The sequence below is a fragment of the Carcharhinus amblyrhynchos genome, chromosome 3 (assembly GCF_965287045.1).
Source record: "Carcharhinus amblyrhynchos chromosome 3, sCarAmb.v2.hapA, whole genome shotgun sequence".
In the NCBI taxonomy this organism is placed as follows: Eukaryota; Metazoa; Chordata; class Chondrichthyes; order Carcharhiniformes; family Carcharhinidae; genus Carcharhinus; species Carcharhinus amblyrhynchos.
Window position 1 is genome coordinate 123,341,582 of NC_137326.1, and position 20,598 is coordinate 123,362,179.

General features: G+C 43.7%; 1 protein-coding gene across 3 annotated transcripts in view; it reads left to right on the plus strand.

The window, feature by feature from the left end:
• Positions 1–12,822: 12,822 nt before the first annotated feature.
• Positions 12,823–20,598, plus strand: part of trpc1 (transient receptor potential cation channel, subfamily C, member 1) — a 72,911-nt gene continuing 65,135 nt past the window's right edge. For 2 of the 3 annotated variants that reach the window (XM_080185950.1, XM_080185952.1), the window contains exon 1: positions 12,823–13,274. In XM_080185950.1, coding sequence (XP_080042076.1) covers positions 13,148–13,274 — 127 coding nt within the window. In that variant the 5' untranslated portion in view covers positions 12,823–13,147. Of the gene's footprint in view, positions 13,275–18,035; positions 18,248–20,598 lie in introns of those variants that run through there. The other variant, XM_080185953.1, reaches the window with a different exon arrangement.

The following is a 20,598-nucleotide window of genomic DNA, read 5'->3' on the forward strand; positions in this document are numbered from 1 at the left end:
GGACGGCCAACTCAAACTTTCTTGACACACATGGTTTCAATCAGTTTGTGTATGATGGATTCCAGCTACTTTTCAATACCATAACCATCACCTTCCCCATCACAGGATCATTTCTGGTATGTCTCTGAACTTGAGAAGCTGTCACAGGCAAATAATCTACTTGTGAGACCAAAAAAAAGCAAAACTAATTGGTGGTATCTGGTAAGTGTGACAATGCATCAGCATTAGCATGGCACTCCAACTCACAACACTTTATATCATAAGAATGTGCAGATAGGATCAGCTACCATCTTTGAAATTGGCTAGTAGGCAACAAAGATCTACCTTTTATAGGCCAAGAAGTAATTAAGGGTCATTGATCAGTCAATAATGTGAAATGCTGACCATAATGATGAAACTTTCATGTGCCAAAAGGATACTCGATGCTTCTTTTTCAAGCTGAACATAGTTAGATCCAGCACTAGTCAAAATAGGTAAATGAAAAGCAACTGCTGGTTGTTCTCCCAAAAGCATACGTGAAACAACTGCTACTCCATAAAATGAAGCATCGCTAGCAAGCAGTAATGGTAGCTTTGGATTGGAATGAATCAATATTTCAGACTTCTGCAAACCATCTTTGACATCTTTGTATGCTTTCTCACATTCTATTGTCCAATCCCATTACTGTTTTACACAATAAATTATGCAGACTTCAATGATGTGTCTAAGTTAGGAACAAATTTGCCATAATAATTCACTAATCCTAGAAAGGACTTTAATTACATCACATTTGGCAGATGTGATCCTTCTAAGCAGCATTCACCTTTTTTAGGTGCTTTATTTAGGCCTTTACTATCAGTAACATGATTCAAGTACTGGGTTGACATCTGAAAAAGGATTACTTTTTTTGATTTGCAGAACATATACTTGACCAATGTTGCTTCTGAATTATCCAGTTGCTCTTGTTCACTGGACCTGTAATTAGAATATTATTCGCATAACATTGTACACCAGAGAGACCATTTAAATCTGATCCGTCAATCTTTGGCATATGATTGCCTTTTGGAATAACATCTGCACAATCTGTTACGCATAAAGGTCTTTTTTCATTGTAAAAATGGTAAGTAATGGTTGTGATTCAGCGAGTACATTCATCTGCAAATATGCTTATAAAAAATTAATCTTGCTGAATTTCTGCCCAGCTGATAACCCACTAAATAAGTCTTCAATTAAGTGAAGTGGATTTTGATTATTATACAACACTGGATTTGCTGTTGTTTAAATTCACCACCAATGTTTAAGAACTATCTGGTTTCATGACCATACAATGGGGATGACCCAGTCACTCATTGTAAATGGCTCTGACACACCAGTGTTAACAAGTCATATTAACTTTTCTTCAACCTTGAGATGAATTGTATGTGGCCCCATTCTTGAGACTTTTTGACTACTAAGGTTTATCTTGAGTTTCACTTGCATTCCTTTCATTGAGCCAAGTGCCTCATTAGATACACTCTTATATTTATCCAGAAGGTATTGTAGGTCTGTTTTGACATCAACCAATTTGTTGACAGCACTCCAGTTATGCTTTATCTTCTGCAACCATGATCCCCAAAAAAGAACTGGAAAATTACCATGGATCACATGGAGAAGCATCTCTACTGGCTGTCACTCAACTCTACGTTGACCATGATGTAACCTTTTAATAGCATAATCTTTTCCATGTATGTCCTCAAAATCATATCAATTTATTGTAAAGGAAGATGATTCAGCTTTTATCAGTATGTAGTCTCAAGAATAAAAGATACAGCAGGACCGATATCACACAGAATCTCTATGAATCACCCTGTATGGATGAGACATTCAGTTAGAGCTCTTCTTCACATCTCTGGACATTCTCTTCTTCACAGTCGTAATTCTTCCAAGTTTGTAAATTATTTTTGCAGAATGCAACTCCTTCTTCTTAATATTCTTCGTTGGTGGGGGATATGTGGAAGCTGGTCTAACCCAACAAGATTTTGCAATGTGACCTATTTTGCCACAATTCTTGCATTGACTATCCTTTCTCTGCTCATTAAATGGCCCATTTTGCAACAGCTGTGGTATGCTTGTTGCTGCTTTGACTTCTTATGGGCAGTTCCCATTAGTGGACCTTCATTCCTGCACCAAATTGTGAAACCAGTTCCATCAACGCTGTGATTTCTACTGCTGTCTTTAAAGTCAAAGCATGTTCAGTAAGTAATCTTCTTTGGATAGCCTCATCTTGGAGGTCAGAAACTAAACGACCACAAAGAGAATCTTCTAATGGCTCACTAAACTCACAATGTTGTTGTAAAACTGAGGCCAGAAACTCTAAAGCATTTTGTGAAATTAGTTTAGACCTTAGTTTTACATTTGATTTTGGCATCAGTGACCATAAAGTGTTTCACTCCAGGTATGATTCATGTGACCCACTGGGAAGCTTTTATCAAACAAAGTTTATTTAAGAACACAATTAGAACATAACATAAATTAGCATAACTTTCAGACACAGTAAAACTCCTAACAGCTATCCATCTCTGTTCCTAGGTAAAGCAACATCCCACAGCCATACACCCTTACTCAGAATTGGCTAGCACAAAAACAAGTATGCTTATGTGGTGTTGGATTTTCAGCTTTGTAACAGCTATGGACAGAAATCCAAGCCAGCGGTTTGCAGATTCTAGACAGAGAAAAAAACAATGTTATTTCTTTCAGCTTCAAGCAGCTCCTAAAGCAGCAACTCTCATACAGCAGAATCTCCAAAATAGAGACTTAGCTCCTGGCAGATTTCAATATTCAACTTCAGAGAGGGGAAAAGCGAGAGATTCTTAACTCCACAAGCAGCATCTAAGCTTGAATATTCTCTGAAAAAGCCCAGCTTTTCCACGACATGACCACACCTGTCAATCATCCTAATGAAACCCCACTCTGCAAAATCCCATGGGAAAACAGCAGAATAGCATTAGTTCAGCTGAAAACCAACATTCTAGTCATTAGAAACAATTAGGCTGCTACAGTAACAGTACAGCATACCAGTAAACCCTCCGGCTCTGCATAAAAAACTGCTGCAACAGATCCTGCACAAGAACGCAGCTCAAAAACATTTATTAAAGGCACAGTATCATCACATATGCCAGCCTTTTTAAGGTTGTCACAAACTGAACAATGCTTTTGCATTCCGCTTGATCCCTTTGGAACATGATCCGTTCCACAATGATTAGTGGCTTTGGAAAGTAATACTCTTCAAGGATCTTTATCAAATCATCCTAAATTTTTGTTCCTGACTTTGTTGGATGAACCAAGTTCTGGAACAAATTGAAGGTTTCACTGAGATAAACTAGTACAAGTGACTCATTTGCAAATTTATTCAATTGCACAAAGTACTGAAAGTGCTCTGCAGAAGAACTCTATGATTCAGTTTCTTAATTGAAAGGGCCCATCATTTCTCTTACAGGCACTAGAGACTGGAGACTACTCAGTATTTTTTTACTGTCTTCTCAGTACTCTCCTACTTACCATGGGGACTGTTGACTTGATATATTCTTTTCAAATGGTCCCATCTGTGCAGTAGACCATCTCTTTTTAAATATGCCACATAATCTGGAATCTCATCCTTCTCTGATTGGGAAAAAAGCCCTTTTATTAAAACCACATGAAAAACCACATGACTTATTTGAGTCTTCTTGTATCGGCACTTTAATCTTGAATCATTATTCAATACTTCCCCAGCCTTCTAATATTCGAAGTATAGGACCCACGATCTTTTCCTTGCTGTTTGGAATCATTTTCTGATGTTGTTTAGAATCAAAATCCCATCTCATCACCAATTTTCTTTCTGTTTTTCCCAACTATTTTAGGGGCTATGGGTTTTCCACAGAAAGAAAACACTTGGTTTACACATGTAGATTCAAACTAACATACAACTGGTTTATTGGAAGTGACATTCTCTGCCCTGCACATAACATAAAACTAAATAAAAACAACACCTTTTGTTGTAATAACAACACCTTAATGACATCACCACCAAATCATCTGATCTGCTCCAAAAGCAATGTGCAACTTTTTAAAATATATCACACAGTCTAAAATAATAAGTTTAAAGTTTATTTTATTAGTGTACAAGTAGGCTTACATTAACATTGCAATTAAGTTACTGTGAAAATCCCCTATTCACCAAATTGTGGCGCCAGTTTGGATATACTGAGGAAGAATTTAGTTTTTAGGTGGAGAAAACATGCAGACTCCATACAGACAGTGACCTTAGCTGGGAACCAGGGTCCCTAGTGCTTATGAGGTAGCAGTGCTAATCACTGTGCTGCTCACAGATAATAAATTAGACATACAGCATGTTCAGAAAGTGAAATGAAGATTGGGAAAGACAAATGGGATTAAGGAGCGAGACAGAAACAGTAAAAGAAAAAAAGTTTAATTTTAATTTTAAAAATATCCAACACTTACTTGATAAATACCTGGAAGAATGAGACACCGCATTTGCAAAATTAACTTTTCAGGGCCAGATAGGTTGATTGGTAGTAAGGATCAACTATCATGCTGATAACGTACCCAAGTGCACCATGCCTTAACTTTTTAATGGTATCTTTAGTCAGGAACTACTGCAGTTTCACAACATTGAATCCAACGGAGAGTCTCTTGGTGAAAACGATTATAACACACCCCGTGGCACAGTGGATGATAGCAACTTCAGGATTTCTGCTTTAACTGTGTGTGGTGATGCCAGAAGTTGCTGTCCAACATTCACTACTATAACGGTAAGTGCTGAAAGCTCGGCTGTTATTCTTCAATCAAAAGCCGAGCCTATGATTCTAAGACTTTACAGTCCAGAGGGAGGGCAGCTAGTTCATTCCATTTGTATCAGTTGGCTGAAATAACATACTTATTGAGTTCCATTCACCTGATCTTTCCTCAGACCCATTAAAATGTATATTTTTCAAATGTTTATTCACTTTGCTTTCAAAGGCTATTAATTTTGTTTCAACCAAAGTTTCTGAATAAAGCTTTTGAATTTCTACATCTGGCTTTTCTTTCAATGTTTATGAAAAACAGCCAAGCAGAAAATTCTAAAACCAAAAGTAAACCTTTCCAACAGGTCAGTTGGCTGAATAACACTGATGCTGCTTTCTGGAAGATTGGAAATGCCCCAACTGCTTGCCTTGTATTAACTATCAGAAATCGCAGCATGAGGCAAAGATACCAATTCCAACCCTGAGCTTTGAAAAGACATCAGGCGCGATCTTACCAGCTGTTCACACCATGCTCTTGCTGCAACAATGTCAGAGAATTTGGTGGCCGGCCAAATCTCCGTTCACTGCGGAGTGGGAAAATGCCACTGGTATGAATGGTGGTAATTCTGGCCATAGGATCTTCAAATAAGTTATCCTCTCTCTCTTCAGCAACTGATTCCCTCTCCTTCAAATCCCCAGTCATCACTCATCTTCTAAAAGATCCAACCTTTGGCACCTCTGTCCTTGCACCCATTTTTCACTTTCTCATTTTTCTCCAAAGTCCTTGAATGAAATTTCACCTCCCAAAACCAACCATGACCTTATTGAATAGTGGAGCAAGCTCCAGGGATGAACTGCTTACTCCTGTCCATATTTTCTGTGATGTTAAATCCATGCCTGTATGTCTCAGAACTCCATAGCTGAATCCCTCCAATCAGGTTTCTATCCATCACACCTGATTATCATCCTTATCAACCTTTCCACTGTCTTGTCAACACAAGCAGTAATGTCCTCCAACTAAATGGCATTGAAGAGTAAACCACATTGTCTTTGGTCCCCAACACCAATTCCATTCCCAAGCTGCTGACTTCATTTCTTTTCTCTGTTTGAGGCTGAAGCAGACTGTTTGCAGACTGATTTGACCCCAAGATGAACCTCTGACCACATGGCCACACCGTCACTCTGACCACAGGGCCGCACCGTCACTCTGACCACAGGGCCGCACCATCATTCTAACCACAGGGCCGCACCATCATTCTAACCACAGGGCCGCACCGTCACTCTGACCACAGGGCCGCACCGTCACTCTGACCACAGGGCCGCACCGTCACTCTGACCACAGGGCCACACCATCATTCTAACCACAGGGCCGCACCGTCATTCTGACCACAGGGCCGCACCGTCACTCTGACCACAGGGCCGCACCGTCACTCTGACCACAGGGCCGCACCATCATTCTGACCACAGGGCCGCACCGTCACTCTGACCACAGGGCCGCACCGTCATTCTGACCACAGGGCCGCACCGTCATTCTGACCACAGGGCCGCACCGTCACTCTGACCACAGGGCCGCACCGTCACTCTGACCACAGGGCCGCACCGTCACTCTGACCACAGGGCCGCACCGTCACTCTGACCACAGGGCCGCACCGTCACTCTGACCACAGGGCCGCACCGTCACTCTGACCACAGGGCCGCACCGTCGCTCTGACCACAGGGCCGCACCGTCACTCTGACCACAGGGCCGCACCGTCGCTCTGACCACAGGGCCGCACCGTCATTAAGACCATCTATTTTAATATTACCCAATTTCTTCAATTCCTACCAGTTGCCCAATGGTCTCAACTCATCTGTTGCTGAAACTCCCATTTATTCTTTTATAACCTCTAGATTTTGACCGTTCCAACACACCCTTGGTCAGCCTCCCACATTCTACCGTCTATAAACTTCAGGTCATTCAAATTTCTGCTGATTACGTCCTTACTCACACTGACAATATTCTGGCTTCTTGACTAACCCTAATTTCAGTTACTCCACCATTGGTGTCCCTGTTTTCAGCTGCCTCAGCCTTAAGCTCCGTACATCCCTCCTCAAACCTCTTCACTCCTCCAGCCTCCTTGAAGACATTCCTTAAAATCTACCTCTCCAATCAAGCTTGAGGCTATCTGACCTAATCTCATCCTAATATCAGATTTTGTTTTGTGATGCTTCAACAAAGTGCCTTGGGATGTTTAATTATAATAAAAGTGGTCATAATAATACACATTGTTATTGTTGTTAAAAAACAGGGTGGTGTAGGGGTATCATCTCTGGACTAGTAATCCAGAGACCCAGGGTAATACACTGGGGATCCGGGTTCAAATCCCACCAAGGCAGATGATGAAATTTGAATTCAATAAATGAAATATCTGCAATTAAAAGTCTAATGATGACCATGAAACCGTTGCTGATTGTTGTAAAAATCCATTCTTACCTAGTCTGGCCTACATGTGACTCCAGATCAACAGCAATGTGGTTGACTCTCAACTGCCCTCAGGGGTGGCAATAAAAGCTGGCCCAGCCAATGACACCCACGTCCCATTTATGAATAAAAAAAAGACAACTCAAATAACGAATTAAATAATTTATTATAAAATGTGCATAAGAACATAAGAAATAGGAGCAGGAGTAGGCCATCTAGCCCTTCGAGCCTGCCCCGCCATTCAATAAGATCATGGCTGATCTGTCGTCGCTCAGTTCCACATTCCCGCCCTCTCCCCATAACCCTTAATCCCCTCTCTTATCAAGAACCCATCAACCCGCTTCTTAAAAATATTTAGCGAGGCAGCCTCCACCACTTCAACGGGCAGAGAATTCCAGAGATTCACCACCCTTTGAGTGAAGAAGTTCCTCCTCAACTCCGTTCTAAACCGCCCCCCTTTTATCTTGAGGCTGTGCCCCCTAGTCCTACTGTCTTTTTTGAGCGGGAAGAGTCTCTCCACCTCTATCCTATCCATCCCATTCATCATCTTATACGTCTCAATGAGATCTCCCCTCATTCTTCTAAACTCTAACGAGTACAAGCCCAGTTTATTCAGCCTCTCCTCATAGCTCAACCCCCTCAACTCCGGTATCAGCCTAGTCAACCTCCTCTGCAGTGTTAGAAATTTCAGTGACTGATCGGAATAGAACATAGAACATTACAGCACAAACAGGCCCTTCGGCCCACAAGTTGCGCCGATTACATCTATACCTACTAAGCCATAGACCTATCTATAACTCCCAATCCTATTAGATCCCATATACTCATCCAGAAGTCTTTTAAAAGACCCCAGCGAGTTCGCCTCCACCACCACCGACGGAAGCCGATTCCATTCACTCACCACCCTCTGAGTGAAAAACTTACCCCTAACATCTCCTCTGTACTTGCTTCCCTGCACCTTAAATCTGCGTCCTCTCGTAGCGACCATTTCAGCCCGAGGAAACAGCCTCTGAGAATCCACCCTATCTATTCCTCTCAACATCTTATAAACCTCTATCAGGTCGCCTCTCAATCTTCGTCTCTCCAGGGAGAAGAGTCTCAGCTCCTTCAACCTATCTTCATAAGGCATGCCTCCCAATCCAGGCAACATCCTTGTAAATCTCCTCTGCACCCTTTCAATAGCTTCCACGTCCTTCCTATAGTGAGGCGACCAGAACTGCGCACAGTACTCCAAGTGGGGTCTGACAAGGGTCTTATAAAGTTGCAGCATTACCTCCCGACCCCTAAACTCAACCCCTCGATTAATGAAGGCCAGTACACCATACGCCTTCTTGACCACATCCTCCACCTGCGAGGCCGATTTAAGGGTCCTATGGACTCGGACCCCAAGATCCTTCTGCTCTTTAACACTGCTAAGACTCCTACCCTTGATATTGTATTCCTTCATCCCATTGGTCCTGCCAAAATGGACCACTACACATTTATCTGCGTTGAAGTCCATCTGCCACTTCTCTGCCCAGTCTTGCATCCTATCTATGTCCCGTTGCAACTTCTGACATCCCTCCAGACCATCCACAACACCACCAACCTTCGTATCGTCGGCGAACTTACTAACCCAGGAATAGTAAACCTTTAATCAGCAAATGGAGTGGCTTATGGTTTAAAAATATACATTACCACCTAGTGGCTAAAGGATGCAGGAGCTGAAGATGGAGATGAGAGGAAATCAACTGGAATGTGGACTTTTGAATTAACTGTGAGAATAATTGGCACACAAATAAGACCAGAAATATGGTGACCACAAGTAAAGTTTATAGACATGAATTGTGTGCAAATCCGAGGATTTTAAGTCTTTGGCTCATAGCTTCCTGGTTCCCCGGCGTCACATTTTGGGGGTACCACAATGATGTGCTGGGGAATTCCTCAAGGAGGCCCCTTGCTAAGAGTTTGCCCAGCAATTGCCCAGAGTGCTAAATTCCCCTGGACAATTGTGCTAATCTGGGATCCATCCCACAAAGTGATTTAAATCACTAACTTGGGATGGTTTTGCCAGTTTTACCCTGATAGTTACTCTGGAATAGTTAGAGGGAAAAAAAATCACTTCTAACTCAAGAATAATTATTTAACCACCCAGACCCAGCCTTGCACGAGGCACCCCACGCACGCATGACCTTGCCCCGAACCTCCAAAGCACCCCCCCCCACCCCCTGTGGACATGAACCCCTCCCCCCCACCACTCGCTCCCATCTCTGATCTCCCCCTCACTCGGTTCCAACCTACCCCTCCGAACACACATTTCTCCTCTACTCCAAACTCCTCCTCCTGCTCCAACCACCCCCACTCCACTCTGATTCATCCCCGTTACAACACCCTCTGACAGCCCTCCAAACCCCTGCCCTCCCCCCACTGCTCTGTGCCCCCCTCCTTCCTGGCTTCATTTCCCTCTCCTCCTGATTTCGACCCCAACTACCCCACTCCAACCCTCCTTCCCCCTCCCCCATGCGCGCCCAAGTTGCCGATCCCCTCCTCCCAGCTCCAACCCCCTGCCTCCCGGGTCTAACCCTGACCCCAACACTAACCCCCTCCTCCCAATTTTACCAACCCCTCCAGCTCTGAACCTCCCTTGCCATCTCCCACTGCTCCAAACATCCCCCACTTCAGCCCAAACCCCCACCCCCTCTCCTGCTCTGTTGCTCCCATCCACTCCACTCTGGCCAACCCCCATCCTCTCCAGGTCTGACCTCCCCTCTCCTCTGATCCAAAACCCCCCCTCACCTCTGAATTCTGGCCTGGGACACTACCTCCCCCTGTCTGATCCCGGGCACACCTCGGCTCACCACGCCCCCTTCTCTCCAATCCTCCCCCCTCCTGTCAAACTGAGGAAGTTACAGGCTTTCATTTCTTTGTAGCGTGAAATTCAATAACACGCAAGACATCATATCAAAGAAAATGGTGGAAAACTCAGCAGGTATGGCAGCATCTGTGGAAAGTTCAGGGGTGGGATTTTCTAGCTGTACTCTTCCCGAGACTGGAAAATCCCACCTGAGGTCAATGGAACTTTGTATGGTCCACGTCCCGTAGTCTACGATTCTCATGATTCACAGGACAGGAAAATCCCACCCAACGTTTCGAGTCCCTACGGCTCTCTCAAGTCATATGCACTTGAAACATGAATTCTATCCCTCCACAGGTGCTGCCAGACCACCAGTTTATCCAGCACTTTCGGTTTTTATTTCACGTTTCCAGCGTTTTGCTTTTATCACAACCTGACGTAGCTTATTTACTGACATCAAACTCTGCCATTGTTCATAAAAACCACTCAAACACCATTTTCCCCCGTAATATTACACAGATTGGCACACGTCCATTATACAAAGGTGAGGTTAGAATAAATGGTCTTGACTTGAAGGCAGCCTCAATTCAACATGGTACCAAGGCACTCCAGCAACAATGCAATCAGTGCAAGGCAAAGGGAAAATCTTCCAGTGGGTTGGAATCATACCTGAGAAACAGACAGACTGTTGTGGCTCTTGGAGGTCAATCAGGATGGGGTCCTTTTTGCCCAACCACTTTAAACTGGTTCATCAATCATCTTCCAACCTTCATAAGGTTAGGTGTTGGGCTGTTAACTGGCTAAACCAGTGTTTGAGCTCAATGCCACAACACCTTGTAAAATGAAGCAATGATCCCTCAAAGCCTCCCTACCATCTACATGCCACAAATTGATGGGTAAATGAGGTGTGGTATGGTTTAGTACACAGGCAGCAGAGTTTATGCAATCTGTTTGCATTTCCATTTTCTCATATTTACATAGTGTATTAAAACATTTTCTCATAATCTGCTGCCAACGGAAATCTGATATAATTGCCACGTAAGTGAAAGAAAACACAGACACATTTTAATCTAAAAGAACATATATGTATAAGGTGTAACTAACTAGTGACTTCAAGGGTTAGGGTTGCATGTGTTCTGATGCGCCTTCAGTTTGACCTAATTCTTGAGTTTATGTGTGTCGTGACTTCAATCAGGCCATTGAGGTTGGCCTATTGGAATATGAACTCCCTGATTAAGGATGCCATTGATGGGCCAATCAGGGAGTCTTTGCCTTGTGCTTAACCAGGAGTGTCAGTTCTTCTGGCACCCCCAGACATACAGTGCTGACTGACAGCACTCTGTGTACTTCTATTAGAGTTTGTAAATAAAGGGATTTTGGTGAAGAGACGTCTGCATCTGAAGACTTATTACAATACAACTGCATAAATTATTGACTCATAATTCAACCATTGCTTCATATGAGGCAAATTGAATATTTTACATGCAGGTCTAAGTAAAAACAAAACCATTGTGGGACATTTTTATGAAGTTTTATCTAAACATTAAGAAGTGCCTGGATTGATTAAAGGATCACAATGAAAGACAAGGCATTCATACCATCACAGTCTGGTTAAAGATGACAAAAAAATTCAATAATGTTTAGAATCTTCCAGTAACCCAAGACAAGCATTTGAGTTTTCAACAAAAATAACCACCTTAATGCACTGCAGAGAGAGGAAAGAAAGGGGAAAGACACAGGGTGAAAAAGGGAGTAGAGAAAAAAGGAGACAGATAGAGGAAATAAAATGAGAGATGAAGAGTCAGGGAGTGAAAGAGGGAGAAAATGAACAAAGAAATGGGAGAGGAAGCGAAAAAGATGCAAAAGTCTGAGAGCATGTACCAACTGACTCAAGAACAGCATCCTTGCTGCCATCAGACTTTTGAATGGGTAACAGCAAAATACTATAGAACATAGAACCTTACAGTGAAGAAAGAGGCCCTTCGGCCCATCGAGTCTGCACCGAACACAATCCCACCCAGGCTCTACATATTATACCCACTAATCCCTCTAACCAATGCATCCCTAGACACGAAGGGGCAATTTCTTAGCATGGCCAATCAACTTAACCCGCACATTTTTGGACTGTGGGAGGAAACTGGAGTACCCGGAGGAAACCCACACTGACACGAGGAGAATGTGCAAACTCCACACAGACAATGACCGGAGCCGGAAATCGAACCCAGGACCCTGGAGCTGTGAAGCAGCAGTGCTAACCACTGTGCTACCGTGCAGCATTATGTATGCTGAAATTGGAAACAAAACGGAAAATGCTGGAAAACCTGACAGCATCTGTGGGGAGAGAATAGAGCCAATGTTTTGAATCCAGATGACCCTTCGTCAAAGCCGTGTGGGGAGAGAATAGAGCCAATGTTTCAAGCCTAGGTGACCCTTCGCTCTGACAAACTATCATCTAGACTCGAAACATTAGCTCGAGATATTTGAATGGACCTACCTTATATTAAGTTGAACTTTCTCTACACGCTAGCTATGGCTGCAACACTACATTCTGCACTCTATCCTTCCTGCTCCCCACGTACTCTATGAACAGTATGTTTTGCCTGTATAGCGCGCAAGAAACAATACTTTTCACTGTATCCCAATACATATGACAGTAATAAATCAAAAGAGAAAGGGAGAAGTGGGAGAGAAGAGGAACAAAGGAAGAGAGGAGAGAGATGAAGAGAGGGAAAAAATGTGGAAACAGAGCAGGAAAGAGAAAAGGAGAGAGAGGGAATGCTCATGCGCACAGTTGCACTCTATCCGTCACTGCTTGGCTCTGATGAGAAAAAAATAATAAATTGTGCTTCAATGTTGTCTTTGCTGCTCCTCTTGGGAGGCTGGGCAGGAGAAAGAAAACACCATCAGCGTGATGGATGCTGAATAGGGGAGGAGGGAATGTGTGGCTGTGGGGACAGATTTAATTTTCTGCCTCCCTTTTGCCCGGGCTACAGGAGTGGGACAGAGAGGGTGAGTGAGTGAGTGAGGAGAGAGTGGGTGAGGAGGCACAGAGTGAGGATGTGAGCTCTCTGCACCGCCGCTGCTGCTGCTGCTGAGAGGGGCCGGGGCGCCATGGCCAGTCTGTACCAGAGCACAGAGTCCTCCTCCCCCAACAAATACCTCACCTTAAAAGACGTGCGGGAAGTCAAGGAGGAAACGACCATCGACGAGAAGCTTTTCCTGCTGGCCTGCGAGAAAGGTAACAGCCTGTGTCTATCCGCACTGCCTGTGGGAGAGGGAGATCTTTGTGCAGAGTGTGTGGCCGCCACACAGCAAGGCGGGGAGTCCATCTCCTGGGAGGGAAAACCTGGGGCAAAGTCTGCTTTCTGTCTGCCGTGAACCACCTTATCTGTGACCTCCACACGCCAGATTTGTGAGGAATGAGTATGTGGGGAGGGTATAAATATTCTTGCCTTTTCATTCTGGAGCAGTTCCCCCTGCAGAATGTGACAGATTGCTGGTTGGAGCTGAGCAGGCAACAGGACTAAAACATGAAAGCTTCTGGTTAATCCCCTGAGTGTTGAATGCTCGCCAAAAATGTGGTGTCCAGTGATAAATTGTGTATATAATCACGATGTGAACAGTTTTGGCGTGAGGCAACATTTTCTGCCTGTGTTTATTTAATGAATAGTGATGGAAGGGCAGCACTGGAGTTGTGTGCATCTTAAAAGGATGCTTAAATTCACACAGCAGTAGCTGAATAAACTACATGTTGGGTACTGATTAACTGACACCAAATGACCCCACAATAATCCAATTCAAAGGTTCAGAAGACATCGTGAGTTATTTGGAGTGACTCTTAACTGGTTTATTATTTGGTGGGGTATTGGCAACTCAAATCCAGAGGCCAGGGCTAATGCTCTGGGGGTTCAAATCCCACCAGTAATAAATCGTAGAATCACTAGTGCAGAAGGAGGCTATTGAGTCTGGATTGACCACAATCCCACCCAGCCCCTCTCCCCATAGCCTCACGCATTGACCCTACCAGTTCCTCCTGACACTAAGTGACAATTTAGCGTGATGTTGTACCTGTAATTCTCAGATATTTTCGACCAGTTTGTTTACTCAAAGGTTTTACCCCAGTGCCCTTATTTACAAGATGGACAAAGGGCAAGCATAAGTAAAGGTTCCATAAGTTTATTAATAATAACACAGTTTACCCTTAAGTTTCCCACATAAAACAAGAGGATACTCCAGATTCAAGTATACTACCCGCAAAGATGGTTTGGTTAAACTGCAGGTCCGATTCTCTGAGTCCCTCTGGTCATTTGTCATGAAGGTGAGTCTCGATGGCAGCTTCTTCCTTCCTTCCTTCTCTGGTCAGTCTTCCGGATGGTCAAGGTCACCTCAGTCGTTGAGTCTTGGCTTCTGGTGTGTCCATATCTTTATCCCCCTGCTTGCCTGCCTTTCCAGAAACTTCTCTGGCTCCCAGCCAATGAAGTCTCAGGGTGGGGGTGGGGGGTGGGTGGTCCCAGTACCCAGTGGGTTTCTTGATGTCTGCCTGACAGGACATCGGGGCTCACCACCGGGTGTCCATCTCCATGGTGTTGCTTACATGCGACCTGTTGCCATATAAGGTCATGATGTGGAGATGCTGGCGTTGGACTGGCGTAAACACAGTAAGAAGTCTCACAACACCAGGTTAGAGTCCAACAGGTTTATTTGATTGTAAACGCCACCAGCTTTTGGAACGTTGTTCCTTCATCAGGTGAGTTTTGTTGGACTTTAGCCTGGTGTTGTGAGACTTCTTGCTGTGTTTGCCATATAAGGTGACAGAAAGTCTGGTTCAATCTGGGCTTCTAACCCATCTTTTAACAATAGGCCAGTGTGTTTCAATGGGGTGCATTGATCTCCTGCTGGGTCTCAGTAGAGTGCAATGATCCTTGATGGGTGATTGATGGGCCAGGCCCAGACATATTCCTGTGTTTTTGTACATTTGACTTCCGTCAAGTCTGGCCTGCCTGACGTTTGTGTTTGATTTTAATATGCCCAATTCTTTAAATTAGGATATTCAATTTAATCAGCCTTAAAACAAGGCCCTGATTATATTACCACAATGGCCACTCAACCTAACCAGCACATCTTTGCACTGTGGGAGGAAACCGGAGCACCCAGAGGAAACCAACGCAGACATGGGGATAACGTGCAAACTCCACATAGACAGTGGCCCAAGCTGGGAATCGAACCCGGGTCCCTGTCACTGTGAGGCAGCAGAGTTAGCCACAGTACCGCCGCTAAAACAAGAATGACGTACCTTGACCCACAAGCATAAAACTAGTTAGTCAGCTAGTTATCACTAATGTCCTTCAGGAAAGGAGACCTGCTCCGCTGTCCTTTTCGAGGCTATATATAACTCCAGATCCATGTGGCGAGAGGCTGGGAGAAGGTGCAGTTTGGAGGGGAAGGCCCCAGTTGCTTGTCTGGGGAAGAAGGATCTGGGAGTAGGTGAGTTTAGACCAATGGAGGTGAGAACTGGGGGTTGGTGGGGTGTGTGGGGGTGATGGGGGAATAGTTGGGTGCCAACAGAGTTTGGGGGTGAAGGGGATGGTCCAGGGATGTGGAGGGTGTTGGGCACAGTCCCCTCTTCCCCATGTAGGCTGCTATGGGCAGTGCCTCAGTGCCCAGTTCTTGGTAATGGGTAACAGTCCCTAGATATGGCAGCCTTTTCCTGCAACAGATTGTGCCAGTATCCAGGCAGGGTGAGCATTGGTAAGTTTCTGACTATAAGAAGCATTTATTGATCAGCAGTTTGGTCTGAATGCTTTCTCACAATGTGTTACTCACAATCAGTGTCACATTTGGTGTACTGTGTGAGTGTGTATTTCCAAGTACTCAAGGGCCAACTCCCCCCAGGTCTAAGGACTGGGAAAGAGAACATTTTGGAGACCTCTTTGAATTGTTGACAAGGATATTTTCAACTCCATCCCATATCACCCAGTTAGAGACAAGCTTGGGACTCCACCAGTGCCTATGGAGATGATGAAAGCAATCACACAAATGAAGAATGATAATGTGATGGAATCCCTGCTGAAATTTTTAAAATGAGAGGAATTACATCTTGATGTCCACGTCCTACACATCTGGAATGAAGAGGAAATCCCAAATCACAGAATTGTTACAGCACAGAAGGAGGCCATTTGGCCCATTATGTCTGCGCTGACCCTCCAAATGAGCATCATGACTTAGTGTCATTCCCCTGTCTTTTCCCCATATCCCTGCACATTGTTTCTATTCAAGTAGCCTTTTAATGTCCTTTTGAATCTCGATCGAACCTGCCTCCATCACACGTCCAGGCAGTGCATTCCAGCCGCAAACCACTTACTGAGTGAAAAAGCTTTCTCTCATATCACATTTGCTTCTTTTGCAAATCACTTTAAATCTGTGCCCATTCGTTCTTGATCTTTTAATAAATGGGAGCAGTCTCTTCTTATCTACTCTGTCCATCCCCCTCATGATTTTGAAAATCTCTATCAAATCTCCTCTTGGGCTTCTTTTGACCAGGGAGAACAGTCCCAACCTCTCCAATCCAAATTTCTCATCCATTTAACCATTCTTGTAAACCTGTTCTGCACTCTCTCCAATGTTTTCACATCCTTCCTACAGTGTGGTGCCCAGAACTCTGTGCAGTACTCCAGCTGAGGCCTAACAAGTGCCTTATGTAAGTTCAGCATAACCTCTTACTCTTGTACTCTATATCCGTATTAATAAATCCCAGAAAACAGAGGTAATGCCACCGCAGTGCCATGTTGAATCATTGTTATAAATTTTGTATTTTTTATATTTCTCCAGCTTTTTTATCCAGTAATTAGTTGATCAATGCACTCAAATCCAGTATAACAGATAAAAGGATTTTCATGGAATATTTAGAGTGGGTAATTGAGTTCCCTGTTTTGGTGACATTTCCTCATTGCTAATGCTTCATTTCATGTCAACAATCTTCATACCTGTTTTGCCTATTTACTAATACTGAATATTAATATGTTACTTCAAGGCTACTTTATGAAATCATTTGCCTGTATTGTGAAGTGTGAGGACAGAGTACATGTTAGGGAATATATTTACAGCCCAGGAAAAGGCCATTCAGTCCACATGATCCTTCTCTCTCTATTTATTTGATAACATGCTATTCACATATCTTTCTATTCCTTTTTTCTTCATGTACTTATCTGGCTTTGCCTTAAATGCATCTATTCTATTTGCGTTGATCATACCATACAATTATTAGTTCTATATTTTCACCGCTCCTTTATTACTTTTACCATTTATTTGTTCATGCGGCACAGTGACACAGTGGTTAGCATTGCTGCCTCACAGCCCTAGGGACCTTGGTTTGATTCCTGGCTTGGTTCACTGTCTGTGCAGAGTCTACATTTTCTCTCTGTGTCTGTGTGGGTTTCCTCCGGGTGCTCCGGTTTCCCCTCTCAGTTCAAAAATGTACTGGTGAGGTTAATTGGCCATAGTAAATTGCCCTTTGGTTTCCCAGGATATCTAGGTTAGCGGGATTAGTGGGGTAAATGTGTGGGGACAGGGCATGGGGTGGGATTGTTGTTGATGCAGACTCGATGGGTTAAATGGCCTCTTTCTGCGCTGTAAGGTTTCTATGAACTTCTATGTATTTATGTATACTCATATCACCCTAGAATTACTTACGATGAAAAGATAGTCTATTTTTAAACAGTGAAGGTGTTTCCATAAAACATGACTTGGAAAATGTACAAGAATTAAGTGTGATACTTAAACAAAGCTAATCCTCTATGCAGACTTTAATAAGGATCAAGGTGTCAGATGAGACAAAATAAGATAGAAATGGGGACAAGCTTTGAGATAGGCTGAGTCAGTATGCTGGAGAGGGAGGTTGTGTATGTAGATATGAGAGCACATAGTACTGAGTGTGGATCTCAGCATGCGGTGAGAACAGCAGTCCGTGGAACGTATATCCCGGATATACCTGTAATCCTGGGTGGATTTGTAACATGAAGAACTGAATTTCAGTTGGAATCCATGTTGAGTCAGAGACAAAGACAGTCGCTGAGGAAGGAAATGAGGCCATGGAAATGAGTTTTGGTAAACACCTTATCAAACACCAGGAGGGAAATGGAAAGCAATGCAGGTGGACATGGCGAAAGAGATAAACAAGTATGCTGTTGGAGAGAAGAGGAGAATTTCTTTAAGGTAGGCATTCCTGGAAGAGAAGTGGCAGTGAATTAAACTCTAAAATAAAAATAAAATAATGCAAATACTGGAAATCTGAATTCAAAACACAAAACGCTAGGGAAAGGATGGCCTGGTGGTATTATCACTAGACTATTAATCCAGAAACTCAGCTAATGTTCTGGGGACTTGTGTTCAAATCCCACCATGGCAGCTGGTAAAATTTGAATTTAATAAAAATAATCTGGAATTAAGAACCTACGGATGACCATGAAACCTTTGTTGATTGTCGGGAAAACCCATCTGGTTCACTAATGTCCTTTAGGGAAGGAAATCTGCCATCCTTATCTGGTCTGGCCTATATGTGACTCCAGCAATGTGGTTGACTCTCAACTGCCCTTGGGCAACTTGGGATGGGCAATAAATGCTGGCCAGCCAGCAACACCCATGTCCCACAGATGAATAAAGAAAAGTTTCAGTATGTCGAGCAGCATTGGTAGGGGGAGAGACAGAGTTTTGAGTCTGTATGACTTCTTCAGAGCTGAAAAAAATGATTTATGAGGTTGGATGATGAAAAATTTGCCAGAGGTATAGGTTTTAAGGAGCATCTTAATAGAGGAAAGAGAGATGGAGAAGTGAAGGGAAGAATCCAGATCTTCGGGTCTAGACATCTCTGAAAAACATATGGACACGAAATGTTAACTCTGTTTCTCTCTCCATAGATGCTGCCAGACCTGCTGAGACTTTCCAGCAGCTTCTGTTTCTGTTTCAGATTTCCAGCATCAGCAGTTTTTTGCTTTTAATTTAATAAATCCTTTTGGAGCTTATTGCTGCCTGCATGAGCAATTATTGCTTTTGACTTATAAGCATAAATATAAAACATAGTCGGGCAGCTACTGTAATGATTCCATGTATATATTATCATGCTTGCAATTCCTATCAGTGTTTGCCGTTCTAAATTCCTCTATATACATTTATAATGGAAACCATCTCTGTAAGCATTGTAGCTACACCCTCCTGCCTCCAGGTGCTGCAACAATTGTTTTGAGTTGATGGCAGGTTTAAAAATTAAAGGGAAATTGTATTAAAAAAATGAACTATTTACAATCTCATCTAACGCATGGGTAAGGAAGATTGATTCTTGTATGTTTGTGTCTATAAGAAAGCTACTTCAGATGTGTGTGTGTAGTTTTCTTGCTGAAAAAGAAAACCTTACATTATAATACAAACCTGTTAACAATGGGTGGTTCAAAAAGTTTCCAATTTCCTGCAACTAGCAGCAGCCTGAGAATTTAATTTCTGGGTAGCCATTGATGCTGGCATAAACTGCTCAGGCAAAATTGCAGTGCTGAGTGGGTGGCTTGTGAACTCTGAAATTAAGTGTCAGCCAATTGCTCACTCAACACTGCTAATTCTTAAAACAAAATTGTGGTACATGTGGGTGCTGGCGACGTAAGCAAAATGCAGACTGAGGATCTGGGGAGGGAGTATGAAAAGCTTGGAATGGAATTAAAAAGTAGAACCGACAAGGTGGTTATCTCTGGGCTACTGCCTGAACCGTGTGCAGATGGGCGTAGGGTTGACAGGATTAAGGAAGTGAATGGGTGGCTCAGGGATTGGTGTGGGAGGAATGGGTTTGAATTTATGGGGCATTGGCACCAGTATTGGGGTAGGTGGGACCTGTTCGGGAGGGATGGGGTTGGTCTGAACCGTGCTGGGACCAGAGTGCTGGCGAATCGAGTAAAGAGGACTGTAGACAGGGCTTTAAACTAATTATGGGGGGGGAGGGTGTGAGGGTAGGTGACCTTACAAGGTCTAAAGTTAAGGAGAGTGTACATGTAAGGGAAGAGGCCGAGGATGTCCCAATAATAGAGGGAGTAGGGGGCGTGAGTATAGTTGGTGGCGTTGCGGCAAATAGGGTCCAGGTGAAGGCTGGGATGAAAGCACTTTATCTGAATGCACGAAGCATTCGGAATAAAGTGGATGAGCTGATGGCGCAGATCGACACAAATGGATACGATCTGGTGGCCATTACAGAGACGTGGCTGCAGGGTGACAGGGACTAGGAGCTGAATGTACAGGGCTATCAAGTGTTTAGGAAGGATAGACAGGAGGGAAAAGGGGGGGGGCGTAGCTCTGCTGATTAAGGATAGCATCACGGTGGTAGCAAGGGATGATATTGGAGCCAAGGAGCAGAGGGTGGAATCGTTGTGGGTGGAGATTAGGAACAGCAAAGGGAGGAAGACGCTGGTGGGTGTCGTCTATAGGCCCCCGAATAATGATCTGGAGATGGGGCGGGCTGTTAACGCGCAAATAAGTGCGGCGTGCAGGAATGGGATGGCCATAGTTATGGGGGATTTCAATCTGCATAT